Here is a 15,466-nt window from a genome sequence, read left to right as displayed (position 1 = left end):
TTAATAGCTTTAAGAGTTTCAAGTTGCATTTCTTGATGCAACAGCAGACAGTGTTAAGTGACAACAGTTTTCCAAAGTACTTAAACACAGTCACATTACAGTTTCTCATGCAGTGCCATCTGAGGCCATGCACAATCAGGCCTTGCCCTACATGGACTGAGATTTCTCTTAGACTGCCTGAATCTTTTCACAATATTCTGTACAGTAAGTGATGGACCTTCATTGCAATTTTGCATTGCAAAATGTTCTTTTTAAACTGTTTGACAATTCTCTTACAAAACTTGGCACAAAGTCATGAGCCACGACCCATCTTTGCTTGCCAAGAGTGATCCTTTGGTGGATTCTCCTTTTATATCCAAACATACCCATAACATCTGTTACAAATTCACCAGCTTATTGTGGAATGTTTCAAAATGGTATAACTTGAATATTCTATAAACCTTTCACTGAAGTCAAAATGAAAGTCAAACTTAAATCAAAATTGACAAATTTCTATCATAGTCACATTAAACACAATTCACTGTCATATCATTCAAAAGAGAACATTCTTTTTTCTCTATAATCATTGATGGAAGGATACCGACTTTTCCGCCTCTAAATGGCGTTTGGTTGCGTCTCTGTGTTACAGTGGCAGGGAAAAATTACACTATCCCTCTGTGTCCCACAGTCTTGACCAATCATTGAGCAGCTGCACATACATGTATGTTTGCGGATGACCTCTTGTCTTCTCATCGCTTTACTCTCTTACTTTCAAGTTTTGGCCCAGTTTTAAAATAATAGTTTATGAGTTACCTCACTTTGTTTACAATAACAACCTGTGTTCATTTTAACACAAGTGAGTAAAAATATCTGACATTATTTACACTTTTCTAAATATGTCTAAACTTTTTTCAAATCCTGAGGAGTTATATCATGTCCAGCCCACAGGTATTTGTGTCTAATTATTCTATTTCACTTAGAAACAGAAATATGTTAAGAAGAAAAATGCATTCTGACTCCCGATTCACATTGACTTTAACACATCCTCTATAGACACATCCTGCACATTACTGTTTATTTACTGAATTTAACATGTTGGACAAAGCACAAAATGTGGCCTATGCAAAAGTTATGGCACTTTCTATTTATTATTTTTTTAATAAATATAAATTGTACCGGAAAATGTCACTTTTAAATCCGTTCTCCATAAAAAAAAATATTTTCACATGTCATTTGACCAAAGTTTTGCATAGGCCTGCTAATTAATTGAACATAAAAATAGTAATATAGTAATTTATCAGCACCCTTAAGTTTTGCTTCCCACCCTGTCACACCAACTGATTTAGCAGTAAAATAATGTAGTACCACATTATGTGACATGATGAAGAGTAAGTGACAGAGAATTTCTCTATCCTAAAAAGGAGAGGTGTGTCAAGCATAGAATGTCTACAAGATCACACAGAAAGGGCAGAAAAAACAGTTTTCAGTCAACTTTACTTGATCTCTGCTACATAACAGTGACATAACCTTGTAATGACCATGTCATAACAGATTGTGTTCAGTAATACATCAGTGTCATTCTACCATCACCAGTAATTCCAATGACAGGTGTCTTTATCAGCAAAAAATAACGTCACATAAGCTGCTATGACATTATGACATCTGTGATGACAGTTAAAAGTGATGGTAACATGATACTGTCACATTTCTGAACACAATCTCAATCTCACGATCTCATAATCTGCCATGACATGTTTATGATATGGTTATGTCAATGTTATGTTGCAGGGTTCAAGCAAAGTGTTACTCTTTTTTGCAATATTTATAGAAAATTTATGCAATTTACTGATGCAAAAAAATTATATTAGAAGGTCTAACTCTAACAGTGAGCATGGCAGCCAGTTTTGCATGAAATATTACATCCCGTCATAAGCTCAATGAGGGGTTGTACTTCTCAGTGATATTTGGTTAAAAATAAATAAATACATAAATAAAAAATACATAAATAAGCTTACTGAGGTAGGAAAATCTATTTCAATAGGCAGTTAAAACTATGGAGGACAAAAAAGTCTCATTTCTTGACATTAATTTTTAAATTAATTATTATGTCCCAAAATTTGGCACTAACGTTGTGGAATCACAACCAGCATCTTGACAGGTGTTGGTCAGATGGCGATGCTGTTCTCGATCTCAGCCGGGTCCAGGTAGCAGTAGGGCAGCTCCTTTCCCTCATTCCTCTTCTTTATTTTCTCACTCAGTTCCTTCAGCTCATCTTTCATGGCGGTAGCCAGAGCCACAACATCAGGCTCGGTGAAGTACTGCTCCGAGTGGTTACCCAGGGATACCTGAGATGAGAAAGCAGGAGAACGGTTGTACAACTTCAAGAAGAAGTAGTTGAGCGATATGCTAATGTGGCTAACAGTGAATGGAAGCTAGCAGACACTAGTTAGAATGGTGGCATTTGCACTAAGCAGCTGTTTATTTCCATCAACTGTGAGCAATATTAGCTTTCCTGGATGCTTCAATAGCACTGTGATTTGCTAGTTTTAAAAGGGATGTATTAATGTCTGTAATCACTTCTTTAACAATACTTCAGATGTTACTATGATTCAATTAAAAATGGTCTAATCTCAAACAAAATACTAAAAATACAAAATTCACAGCCATACCTAACATGGTTTCTTTAATAATGTGGTATGATACAGATGAAATCTAGTCTAAATCAGGCCTATAACATGAGGACATTCATATGAGTATAAGTTTTGCATTTTGCATATTTTCCTCACAGCAAACTTGCTCTGCTGGTAATTCTCCTTCAAACCACATGAGGGCGCCTGCTACATAACTTTTACTCAAAGCTGCAGAGAAACTCACAAACTCCTCTGGTTTCCTGGTCAGGACCCAGGTGGCAGCCATAACCCGCACGGACGCATTTACATCCGGCAGTGTCTGCAACAGAGTGCTTGCAGTAGCGTGACCTTTGACCCTTGGAGGGGGAGACTGCAGAGAGACAGGACTGTTCGGCAACCAGCCCCCGAAATCGAACTAGAGAGAGAGAGAGAGAGAGAGAGAGAGAGAGAGAGAGAGTGAGGGAGGGAGGGAGAGACAGTAGTTACTATGACCAAACGGCATGTCACACTACAACAGTGCACTTAATTTCTATTGACTTAGTCTCTAATTCTTTGTTAACTCCTTTGCACAGTAGTCATAAAATGCCATTTCTGGGGTCCATCAGTTAAACTGTGCCTTTTTTCCTCATTTATATTGATGGAATATATTTTACAGTATGATTTACAAAACCAGAACCAACTGCAAGAACTGAGAGAGCAAGTCAACATTTCTAAAAGTTCTACTTCTACTGCTTATTGTGTTTACATGTTGTTTGTTTATGGTGTCACTGGTACAGGGCCCATCATTGCTCATTAGCAGCTCAACATTTCACAAACAGAGAGACAACAGTGCTCTAGTTCATCTGATCACAGAGTTATAGGGGGAAAATATTTTATTTGATCATATTAATTTAACTAACCAAGTTCATTTCCGTTCTGCCAGTGGAATAGCCACTAGGAGGGCTGCAGAGAGAGGTTACCTGCATGATTTTGCTTATTTATTCATTACAAAAATTAATCATATTTAAAACATACAAACCGTGTGGACAAACAATGCTGCTCTTCAAAAACGTCTTATTTTCTTCTGCTTTTTTTGCAGTATTTTTGACGTTTTCTATTTACGTTCTTTCACAGTAGCTGGCATACAGGAAAAAAACAAACTCCTGTTGTTTAGTGATCTGGTAGAAGTGACCAAAAAGGATTCCTGTTTGAGTTTTAGGGCACTATTGAGTATGTCAGCCATTGTTCTCTTAGTGTCTGCAGAAAAGAAAGGAATTCTAGAGTGAGTTGAGGGCACTACAAAATCCTACCGTGCACTTGGAATCTCTAGAGGACACTCTAGATCATTCATATGAACAACTTTAAATAATCCCAGAGAAATTATGTGTTGTTGATTTTCTAAGTGAAAATAAGTTCACACATCCTCAACAGAGAACACACTAAAATATATAGCATTTTCTGCTAGTTTTACAGTACAGTCTCTATTTGCTGAGTTTAACACAACAGGGGAAAATAAAACAAAATAAAAATGTGCCATAACTTTTGCATAGGTCTGATTTTATGCTTTATTTCAATGTGTTAAATTCTGCAAATAATCAGTAATCGTGCACCAAAATGTGCAGAAGTGTGTTCTCTGTAGAAAATGTGTGAACAAAACCAGTCATTTTTCCAGGGCGCCCAAATATATGCACACAACTCCATAACAAATGTGCACTGCGAATCTCTCATTACCACTACTCATGCAACAGACACATTAAGTTTATTAAATGTAACTTTTTGGACTCTCTTCCTCTTTGGAGTAACACCACAAACAGTAGCAGCACTGTACAGTTAAAAACAAAGACCCTAATGCTGTTCATCATTCAGCAAAAACAGTTGCTGCTTATTTCAGGTTTCTGTAGTCATGGACCAAGAATGACATGTGTACCCTTGCCAAGTTTTTCACTTTTTCCTCATCCTCTGCACTTTTCAAAATGTTACACCCATGTCTACAATGAATAAGAAGCCAACTTCTCACTCAAGCAACTCACACTGGTTTGTATATGTTTATGTGACATGTAACCTAAATAGTTCTCTCTGATATTGTGCAACATTAATGGGGGTTTGGGAATTGTTTAGGTCACAGTCTGTGTATGTGTGTGAATATGTGTTTTACCTGCCCATTGTTCAATGCAGAGTGCTGTGCCGTCATAGTGAACATCAACATGGTGACGAACTTGACCAGGTCATCCACCGAATGGAGCGCTTTTGGAATGTCTGAAGGGCAAAAAGTGTGGTGTGGTTTTATTTCAGTGTTTGCCCAGTTCTGGTCCTCAGGTCCCACCATTTTGTCAATTATCTGGCCACAGAGGCACATTTGTCTGGATTTTTTCTCAACCTAGCAGTGACACCCCACCAACACCACTGTGTCTGATACACTCGTACCAGCAGCACACACTACCATATCAGAGTCACTGCTGTGCTGAGATTAATCCACCACGGGACAAATGAACAACAGCAGTCCTGTGGTCCGAAACTGACCAATAATGAATGAGGTAGAAGGGGTTAATACACTGTTCAGCAAAAGGCAAACAGTCTGTAACTGTGCACCTATATGGTAGCTGTTTCTGATAAAATGGCCAGTGAGTGTAGGTACAAGATAGTTGTACCTAATAACCTGAAAACTTACTGGAGTCTTCGTTTCCCAGGAAACCGTGGACGAAGATGTCTGCAATCCACTTCTGAAGTTCTGTGTCCAGAGCCACTTCAGTGTCTGACGAGTAATAAAACTTTAACACACCTCCCACATACCTCAGAGAGAGAGACAGAGAGAGAGAGAGAGAGAGAGAGAGAGAGAGAGAGAATGAAAATGAATATGCACACACACACACATACACTATGGAGAAAAGCATTGGGACACCAATTGCTGAGTTCAGGTGTTTCAGTTACACTCATTGCAAATTAATTAATCAAATTTTGCACATAGTCTTACAGTCTCGATGGACAAACACTGGCAGTAGAATAGGTCATACTGATGAGCTCACTGACCCTAAACATGGCACTGTCACAGGATGTCACCTCAGCCACAAGTCAGTTTGTGAAATATCTGTCCTGCTAGATCTGCCCCAGCCAACTGTAAGTGATATTATTGTAAAACTGAAACATCTAGAAGCCACAAAACCTCAGCCATGAAATGGACATACACGCAAACTCACAGAGTGGGGCCGCTGAGTGCTGAACCGCACAATGTCTATCCTCTGTTGAATCACTCACTAAAGAGTTCCAAATTACCTCTGGAAGCAGTTTCCATAGCCAAGCAGCTGCACACAAGCCTGAGATCAAAAGACACAGTGCCAAGCGTCGGATGGAGGGGTGTAAAGCACTGCCACTGGACTCCGGAGCAGTGAAAACATATTCTGTACAGTGACGTATCAAGCTTTTCTATCTGTCAGTCTGATGGACGAGACTGGATTTGGCGAATGCCAGGAGAACGTTACCTGCCTGACTGCAATGTTTGGTGGAGGAGGGATGATGATATGGGGTTGTTTTTCAGGGGTTGGCCTAGAACCCTTAGTTCCAGTGATGGGAAATCTTAATGCTTCAGCAGACCAAGACATTTTGGACAATTCTGTGCTTCCAACTTTGTGGGAACAGTTTGGGGAACCTTTTCTGTTCCAGCATGACTGAGCCCCAGTGCACAAAGCAAGGACCATAAAGGCACAGCTGGGTGAGTTTGGCAAAAATTCCCACAGACTCTCTACAAAATCTTGTAGAAAGCTTCCCAGAAGAGTGGAAGCTGTTCTAGCTGCAAAGGTGGACCAACTCCATATTAATGCCTATGGATTTAGAATAGGATGTCATAAAAGCCCATGTAGGTGTCCCAAATGTCCATACAGTGTGATATATATATATATATATATATATATATATATATATATATATATATATATATATATATGTATGTATGTATGTATATGTATATATATCGCTAAGACAACTTGTAATTGTGGTACTTGGTTAGTATGTCCCAGACTGCTTGGCCGTCATCTCTGTAGTAGAAGTTTGGTATGTCCTTCAAGCCACGTGCCTCGATATCATCTGGCAGACAGAGGGTGCTGTACCGCAGAGAAGCCAGATCTTTCTTCAGCAGCAGCTCCATTCCCTCTTGACTCGCACCAGTGTACTGAGAGAGAGAGAGAGAGAGAGAGAGAGAGAGAGAGAGAGAGAGAACATAACAGAGAAGTACAACAGGAAGAGAGAGATGCATTATGTTTTGATTGTGATGTCATTAATATCATCGCTCAAATGTGTTTGTACCTGGTTAAAAAGTCCCTTCTTTGCCATCAGTCTCTCTCTGCCCAGTGTGTTAATGTGCAGCGTGTACTGTGTGTGAGGAATCAGCAGCTGCCCGAGAGCAAAAGAAAGAAAAATGTAGTTTGTTTACAGTATGCTTTGTTGCCAAGCAAATATGGACAGCTTAAGGACAAGAACTTTCAGTCATCCATCATTGTATATTACAGTCATTCGTGATCATCTAAAAAATTTTTTGTCACAAAAGTATTTTGTGGAGAAACTTTTGCATTATTATTCGATTTTACTCAATAAATTACCTCCACAACTAAAATGCTGATTTCCTCTAGCACCTTAATGCACATTCATATCGCTGTTGTCGGAAGAAAACCTTGTATCTCCAAAATGGTAACTTTACAGGAGAAGGAAAAAACATACTTTACTTTTAATGTAAGTCAATGGAACCAGACCTTTTTCCAAGTCATTCTGGGTCATTTCTTTTAATCCATTCATCATGAAATTTATGTACAATGTAAAGGGTAACAGGTATTTTCAAATTATGTCAAAAAACTGAAAAACGTCCAAAATGGAGATACGCGGTTTTCTTCAGACAACAGCGATATGTTGTGTTAGCATTAAGCTGATGGTCAATGCTGACGGGAAATCGTCAAGTTTTTTCAGTCAATGTACACTTGTACTTGTATACAGTTGACTATTTTATGATTTGAGTTATGTTTACAGCCATTTTATAGTGTTCGGTACAACCATTCAGATTAGCATCTTAGCTAGTTCGATCACCTCTGGTTACTGTTTCAAATGGCCAGATAGTTAACTAACCTTTTAACTTTGCCAGCTAGAACCAAGTTAGTTACCACCAGTCTCAAGCATTGTTAGCCTTAGCATATTAGCTTGTAATGGGTGGGAGTGATTGGGGATATAATTGCTAAATACCGTGGCTCAAATTTAGTCAAAATGCTGCCTATTTCTAGGGAACAAAGCAGCTCAAACCTAAATGAAAAAGCACAGTTATGTTAGTAATAGTCTTCTAGAATGTCCTAGAACTCTGGATGGGTTCTTCCACCTGACCACTGAGCAGAACACAATAACTAAGTAATGATATACACCTTGTAAACTGGGTGCACTGTAGGCAGGTTGTGCAGTGTGGACAATGTGTAGACCTCAGCCAGCAGATGAGTTCGCAGCAGGTGAGCGATCATCTGGTGTATGAGGAAGTCAGCTGCACGCACGTAAACTTTGGCCAAGAGCCAATCCTCCTTAGAGTCGCCCGGCACAAAGATCGGGTTCTGTTCTCCTGCCTGCTGGTTACACTGAAGCACAGCATGCATGAATGCCAATGAAACACCTATATCAGTAACCACACAGCTAGCTAGAAAAAGTATAAACCAAGATTTACATAATTTAAATAATGTCTCTGATGAAACAGCCCCAGTGGTTTGCAGTGTGTATTATCCATCAATTTCCCAGACTGTACCTGTATGGCAATAGGGATAAGCTTGTCATCTTTGTTTTTGTAGAGGAGGCACAGAGGTGCACCCACATACTGCTTCCGCAGGTTAATAGTGTTGGCCTGCACGCCGTCCAACAGTGCGTAATCACACAGGAAAATGTTTCCTTTCTGAAAAAAAAGATAGAAAAAACATTTTAAAAATTGTGTTTGTACAGCTAGGCTGGCCCCTGGCTTGGACAGCATGTGCATTGGTCTTGTCCTTACATATGAGGTAATTATAAGGCAATTTAATATAAAAGGAACATAAAAGGTCATATTACACAATTCAGAATTCCTGTTTATGACCATGGCTATGTCACAAATTGACCCTTGTTCTCCATATAGTAATCTAAGCGGAGGTTAGTTAGTTAGGAGGTTAGTGAGCTTAGCTCACATAGTTTTAATTCTCAGTGTAGACATTACCCTAATGTACTAGTATCTCCAAGTCGATCCCACAATGTACCTCAAAAGGTAGGGGCTGGTGTACTCTAGTGGGTAACATTGCTGCCCTTCACATGGCAGACTGGGGTCTGATACCCCATTCAAGAAAGCACACCACTTTATACCCATTAGCATCCTTGGGCTAGACTCCTAATACTACATGATTACATTTACATAGTTACATAAGTCACTCTGGATAAGAGCATCCGCCAAATGCCATAAATATAAATGTAGAGGCTTGAATGGTGCTCTAGCCAGACCTTCCGAGAATGCATTGCAAATAAAGCCAACAAGCAACATAAAATTGGTAGCTAATTCACCAACCATCCTAACTTTCTTATATAGCAGAAAGGCATCAATAGGTGACATATAAAAGCTAATTTGATGCATTTTCGATCTTTAATGTTGAAATGTGTAATATGTTGTGCTAGCTGCTACGCTGTTTGCCACTTAGCTCTCTGCTCTGCTATCAAAGTTGAGCGCATAGTGTGTTTATATGTGACAATGCAAGTTTTCCATATAGATTAAATGTCTCATTGTTCTAGTAAATCTAAACTCTTTTATAAAAAAATTTATTTTCTTTTTTTGCTATGACGTAGAAAGTCTATACATCTTCCTTACATTAATTGCATTGTCTTCCCACTGCACACACATGCCTCCACTGAGACTTTCAGCAGGGTCAAAAGAAAGGAAGTAATTCTAGAAGACTGAAGCCCCCAAATCACTCCATAAAAAACAAATCAGTAACTACTACAGCTAGTAAACGAATGACTTCAGTGGTCAATAAATTACTACTGCTAAGGAGTGGACCTCTGTTGGATCATGTCCAACTCTCAGATAGACCAAGGCGAACAGATTTATGGCTTGCAGTATAAGACTGAGAACATGCTGCATGAATGTGTTTGTGCACTGGCGCCAAAATACATTTCCTCATTTACGTGCCATTATCTCAGCGGACAGAGAGCTGCCCTCCATGGAGGCCTGCACCATGCTGTCAGTGACGGGGAAGTTGTCTGGGATTCTCCTGCACTGGTGCACCACTGTTGGGTTGGCTCCGTTTAAGAACTGATACCCGAAAAACTCGTCTTCCTCCCAGTGAGCCTGCACATATGCTGGTCAGACATGATGAGGTTAGGGTCTGGGCAAGTCTGGTCTGTATGACCAGAAACAGACTTCACGCAAGTACACAAATGCAAATGTCAATGGCTGGCTCAGCCATCCTCAGTATGTGTGCTTATGTTGCTATGGCAGTCACAGGCCGCAATACTCAAGAAGGAGCACAAATGAATGTAAACAACAACAGACCTGCTGTTATTCTATTAGCAACAGCAACAGTGAAGATGTTAACAGTTGCTTTCCTTGTTGCATGGGAGAAAAATGAAAAGACTTAATAGAAGGTGGGGTGTGTGGCCTATATGTGGGATATAGGGCCCCTTTCCATTCCACTTTGACATACTGTATAATAAAAATATCGAGTCTGCTTAGCTTGAAACATTTGCATGCACGTACTTGCGTGAGGTTTTTGGCTCTGGAATGTGCTTGTGTTGGTGTCTTGGTGTTTGTGGCTGGTTTCTTACAGTAAATATCTGTCTTGTTGAAGAAGAATGTTCTACCAATCGCATCCAGACTCTCCCAGGCCTTTTTGGAGTCGGCCAAAAACTTTATCTTCAGCTCCGCCCGCCTGCACACACATACATATACACACTCAGTAGAGCTGGGGTCTGTCTCACGAAGCAGGATTTCTTCCTTAGCCAGCTATTTAAATGTAGTTTGATCTAATCCTGGATTTTCCATCGCACAATAGTGGATCACTTTTTTTCACCATGGCAACTTATACTACACACTCAAGATAAACAGCTCATGGACCAATGAAGGACAGCTTTTTGATGGAGGTCCTTTCAGGTGGCATTTTTTAATTCATGTTATTTGTAGCATAAATGTATGCAGTATACAATATATGCTGGTGCAGTATACTGTATATCCCAGTGCAGTATGCAGTATACAGTATATGCTGGTGCAGTGTACAGTATACAGTATATACTGGGGCAGGGTACAGTACACAGTATATACTGGTGCCATGTATATTACACAGTATATACTGGTGCAATATACATTATATACTGCTACAGTATATTGTATACAGCATATACTCGTGCAATATACAATATATACTGGTACAGTATGTAGAATACAGCATATACTGGTGCAGAATGCAGTATATACCGGTGCAGTGTATGGTATACAGCATATACTGGTGCAGAATGCAGTATATACTGGTGCAGTGTATGGTATACAGCATATACTGGTGCAGAATGCAGTATATACTGGTTCAATATGCAGTATACAGTACACAGTATGGTATTTCAAACACAGCCTTTCTCAGGAATGTAAACGTGCTTCATGACACAGGCCCCATGCCTCACATCTCAAACACTAGTCTTAACTTTAGTGTGTGTTTGCACAACTCACGACATGTTGGACATGAAAAAGAAATGCAAGGTTCTGTTAAAGGTGAATTGCAAATCAGCAGGGTAGATCCTTCACTTCATCTGCATTCAAAGGTGTGTGGTAGACCTTTAGCTGTTTCTCTCCATCTGAAACACACACACATCACAAATGAAGCAGAGTAGTAGTGCTTTTCCTCAGCATTCTGTGAATTAGACACACACAAACAGAGTTATGGGACTCACTGGTAGGAGGCTTGGCGTTCCATCAGTTCCAGTTCTCTACACTTCTTTAACATAGAATTTGTCTCCTTCAGTATAGTCACAGCTGTACACACACACACACACACACACGAGTGAGAGGTCATATGATGTACCACAATGCTTAAGTCTCAAAGGTCCAAAAGTTCGCTGTAGAGAAACTTACAGACTCAGCGGTGGTGATAGGAACCAGGAGTTGCCATGGCTTTAAGGCTAATATGAACATTTTATTTACTATAGGTTACAAAACCACCAGTGAACCCGGGTGTTTATTTATGTATGTAATGATGCTGATGGTGAAATAGTGGTAAACCTAAAAAAAAGCTTAGTTTGAGGACCTATTTTGCCTCACAACACCCTGCATGTACCTCTCCATCATCAATGGACTTTACGCCAGAACCATATCCCCAAACTGTCATTAAACAATGTCTCAGGGAGTGTATTCATAACCATTTCATGTAAATACTTTCTCTGAGACAGCTTTTAGAGTCATTAAATCCTCTGGACCTCTGGTTCCTATCACCACCACTGTAAAGAAATCTGAGTTGATATGTTTCCCTAGAACAGAGCATTTCACATTAAACCACTCTGAATGACTCTGTTTAAGTCTCAGCGATTATACAGAATTTTGTTGGAATTATACACTTCCGTGCCCAAAATGGCAAAACATTAAGCTTTTAATGGTCTTTACAAGGAATCATTAGTCAGTAATTCAACAAGAATTACACAATTAGATGCAGTAAGTTAGTATGCGATGGCCTTTCCCTTTAATTTTGAACTGCAGATAGCCTTTTACAGAAAGAATTTGTCAAAATTGTTCCACTCAGCATTAATGGCTTCACACAGTTTGTGTTTCATGTGAGACCAAATGTTCTCTATAGGTTTTAAATCAGGACTAGTCCATCTGACCAGTATCATCAGCAAAGACAGTTTGCACAGGAGTGTATATGGTATGATATTATGCATCAAGGCATTTTTGTTGTTGGTCTAAGAGTTATGTTTTACCTGTGCCCTCCCTCACATACACCAGCTGTCTCTCCTTGATCCAGCAGTAACATGGGAAATGTAGTTCCTCACTGTCTGGGGTTTTGACTACAACTTTACAACAGAACCAATCATCATCAAAGAAGGGGAGGAACTGCTCCTTCTCCAGACCAATCAGAAGAATCTTTCCTAAAGAGGCCTCAGTCTTCACTGTATACTCTTTATCCTGTAAATAAACACACTGTATTAGCCACAGTGCCATATGACTCATTTCATGGTTAAAATATGCTTATTGTAAATACATTTTATTAAATGTTGAATTTTAAAGGACCCATAGCATGTAAACCTGAATGTTACTCGCTTTTGTTGAATAAAAGAGTGCAGGGTATTTTATCAACACTGTTTAAACTAGAATACACCCACACACACATTCCATGTATGGAACCTTAGCTGCAATAAAGCTGTTTCTGTTTTGAATTCATTGTTTGTGTCTTCAGTTACAGCGGTTTGGCCCCATGTTGAATTTATTATGAGTGTTTCAAGCCAGACTGCTTTTTGTATGAGGCACAACACAATGCAGCCAATCAGAGCAGAGGTCTTTTACATGTATCAGTCTTAAAGGCGCAGTAACAAAAACAGCCTGTTATAAGGGATAAAGGATGGAAAACCACACAAACATCAGAAATGGACATCAGAGGAAATATGAAAAATATAGGAAATGGGTTATTTAGTTCTTTAGTATATGGATATGAACATACAGAGAGAGAGGGACATATATATATATATATATATATATATATATATATATATATATATATATATATATATATATATATATATATATATTACACATACATATAGAGAGAGAGAGAGAGAGGGAGAGAGAGAGGGAGGGAGGGAGGTACTTACTGTCTTTAACATATTAACTGCTTGTTGGGTTTGAGTTTCACAGTAAGCCATAGATACTTTATCAATTTGAATAGCAAATTTGATGCCACTGATCAAAGGATGTGGACACTGTTTCTCCATGTCTCTCTCTCTCATTTCTGCTTCATTACATCACAGATGACCTCATTCTGTGGTTCAGTCTGTTTACATTATGAGCTCATCTCTCATCTCTGCTCTAAAATGTGCTATTAAGATCCAGGTCATATATATATATGGAGAGTATTGTGCAATGAATGGGAAAGCTGTAATAAATGGATAATCTAATAAAATACATTCAGAATATTAAGAACACTTAGCTTAACTCTACATATTATTCTGTTTACCTGTAGACATTTGTATAAACTATTGAGAGTACTGATTTAACAGTACAACCACTGGTAGCCACTAAGTTGGTAGATAAGGTGGTGAATAAACCAATTTGGTCACTTTAGGCTGATATTTTAATAGTAGCAAACAATGAACTAGATAAGTCAAATCATTAATCGCGATTATTTATGTGACAATTAATCGTCAGCTTACATTTCATGATCATGACAGCCCCCACTCACACCTTTTTACATACATTTTTATTTATTATTTCACTTCTTGCTTAACATTTTTGGTGTTTATAATACCTGAATATGCATTGAATAAGTAATTTTTCTGTAAAATAGAATAAACCAACAAACAAACAAATAAAAATACTAATGCGACCAATGATATCAACCATTTGAACAGCACTGTATAACAATATACAACATGACTTAAAAATAAAAAAAGGAAATTGTCTTTACAGAAACCTTAAACGTAACATGCTGGGGATTTTTTTTATTATGTATAATTTATTCTTGCATATAAAAGCATGCAATTGGGGTGGGTGGGATATGGGATGTGGGATGTGCAAAAATGTTTGGTTCCATTCACTTCTATGAAAAGTAAAGAATGTTTTTTCTTTCTCCTGTAAAGTTACTATTTTGGAGATATGAGGTTTTGATCTGACAGTAGCAATATTCTTATTACATGCAGACAAATATTTATACATCATATCTACTATTTCAGGTACTTTTGTTGTCACCAGTTTCTGGAGCTCGTCCATTTCACATCCACATTTTGGCTCATGTACGGTCCTCTATAATCATATACTGATTGATGCCCTCAGCCAAGTGCGATCTTACCGGTTGGTTGGATGCAAAGTCGCGGCCTTGGTTGAGGAGTGTACGTTCACTCTCTCCTTCACTGCCAATCAGGGTGATGAAGACGTTGTCCATTGTTCCTCCCCGAGTCATCTCTCCAGTTACAACGCTAACCTTATACTCCAACATCCTTCCAGTCACCTCATTAAAACAACTTCAGCCTGCTGGCTAGTGATGAGAGATGGTTCAGCTTAGGCCTCCAAGGAAACAGAACTAAAGACCTGTGGTGTGGTGCTGTGGAGCAATAAATGGCCTCAGAATGAAAATTCTGAATTTCTTTAATGGAAATTACTAAGGCCATGCCTTCACGGTATGTAGATAAGGGACATTTTAGCCATAAAACGACATAGGCTACTGGTTGCAGGGCTCCGCCCTCCAGGCTTGTGTGTGTTCTTTGTTCTGCTGGATATGGCCTTCTTGCCAGGAATTCCAAGCTGAGTAGTGAACGTGAATTAAACATCATTCAGTTTGCAGCAAACACTCTTATCATGTTTCAGAGGAAACCAAACCCAGTGTGTTCTTCAAAAGGCAGCATAAAATGACATTACTGCCAAAGCAGGGGTTCGAACCTCAATCTTCCTCATACTAGGGTGTAATCTTACTCGCTGCATTACTTTAAATTTGTGAGTATTAACTATTATTTAAGATATCAACAGAGCCTGGTATAAAGCTGGGTTTTCTGTTTTTTTCCCCCCATCCTCAAGTTAGTGATAATCTCACTTCAGTTTCTCCAGTTTACCATTTGGATTCTCCTGAATCCAGCAGTTTACTGTTACTTAGGTTCAGAGCTGAGGTCAGAGCTGAACAGCTTTTTGCTGTGAGATTACACCAATTGGAAATTCTATAAACACT

General features: G+C 38.9%; 2 protein-coding genes across 2 annotated transcripts; both read right to left on the bottom strand.

The window, feature by feature from the left end:
• Positions 1–1,541: 1,541 nt before the first annotated feature.
• Positions 1,542–11,279, bottom strand: LOC118822917 (polyunsaturated fatty acid lipoxygenase ALOX15B-like). Its single transcript, XM_036592245.1, has 11 exons — positions 11,275–11,279; positions 10,383–10,486; positions 9,748–9,917; positions 8,350–8,493; positions 7,982–8,185; positions 6,885–6,971; positions 6,581–6,750; positions 5,257–5,378; positions 4,744–4,844; positions 2,854–3,024; positions 1,542–2,324 (listed from the first exon to the last, which is right to left on the bottom strand). Exons 1-11 carry the CDS (start codon positions 11,277–11,279, stop codon positions 2,145–2,147), a joined length of 1,458 nt encoding a protein of 485 aa, XP_036448138.1. The 3' UTR covers positions 1,542–2,144.
• On the bottom strand, positions 11,101–14,958 carry LOC118823057 (hydroperoxide isomerase ALOXE3-like). The gene is made up of 4 exons (XM_036592437.1): positions 14,597–14,958; positions 12,516–12,720; positions 11,496–11,577; positions 11,101–11,399 (listed from the first exon to the last, which is right to left on the bottom strand). Exons 1-4 carry the CDS (start codon positions 14,741–14,743, stop codon positions 11,351–11,353), a joined length of 483 nt encoding a protein of 160 aa, XP_036448330.1. The 5' UTR covers positions 14,744–14,958; the 3' UTR covers positions 11,101–11,350.
• Between the last annotated feature and the right edge of the window lie 508 nt (positions 14,959–15,466).

This window comes from Colossoma macropomum, unplaced genomic scaffold (assembly GCF_904425465.1).
Source record: "Colossoma macropomum unplaced genomic scaffold, Colossoma_macropomum, whole genome shotgun sequence".
NCBI classification, from domain to species: Eukaryota; Metazoa; Chordata; class Actinopteri; order Characiformes; family Serrasalmidae; genus Colossoma; species Colossoma macropomum.
The sequence above is the reverse complement of the archived record's forward strand: the minus strand, read 5'-3'. Positions and strand labels throughout refer to the sequence as shown.

What these genes read in the sequence shown, in the direction of transcription:
- LOC118823057 (XM_036592437.1), bottom strand. Translation starts at nt 14,743, where the DNA reads ATGTTGGAGTATAAGGTTAGCGTTGTAACTGGAGAGATGACTCGGGGA. An exon ending in ACTTTGCATCCAACCAACCG is followed by an intron (nt 12,721 to 14,596) that starts GTAAGATCGCAC and finishes GTTTATTTACAG; the next exon opens with GATAAAGAGTATACAGTGAA. An exon ending in GAACGCCAAGCCTCCTACCA is followed by an intron (nt 11,400 to 11,495) that starts GTGAGTCCCATA and finishes TGTGTGTTTCAG; the next exon opens with ATGGAGAGAAACAGCTAAAG.
- LOC118822917 (XM_036592245.1), bottom strand. An exon ending in GTCTGGGACATACTAACCAA is followed by an intron (nt 5,379 to 6,580) that starts GTACCACAATTA and finishes TCTCTCTCTGAG; the next exon opens with GTATGTGGGAGGTGTGTTAA. An exon ending in CCTGGGAAACGAAGACTCCA is followed by an intron (nt 4,845 to 5,256) that starts GTAAGTTTTCAG and finishes TTTGCCCTTCAG; the next exon opens with ACATTCCAAAAGCGCTCCAT.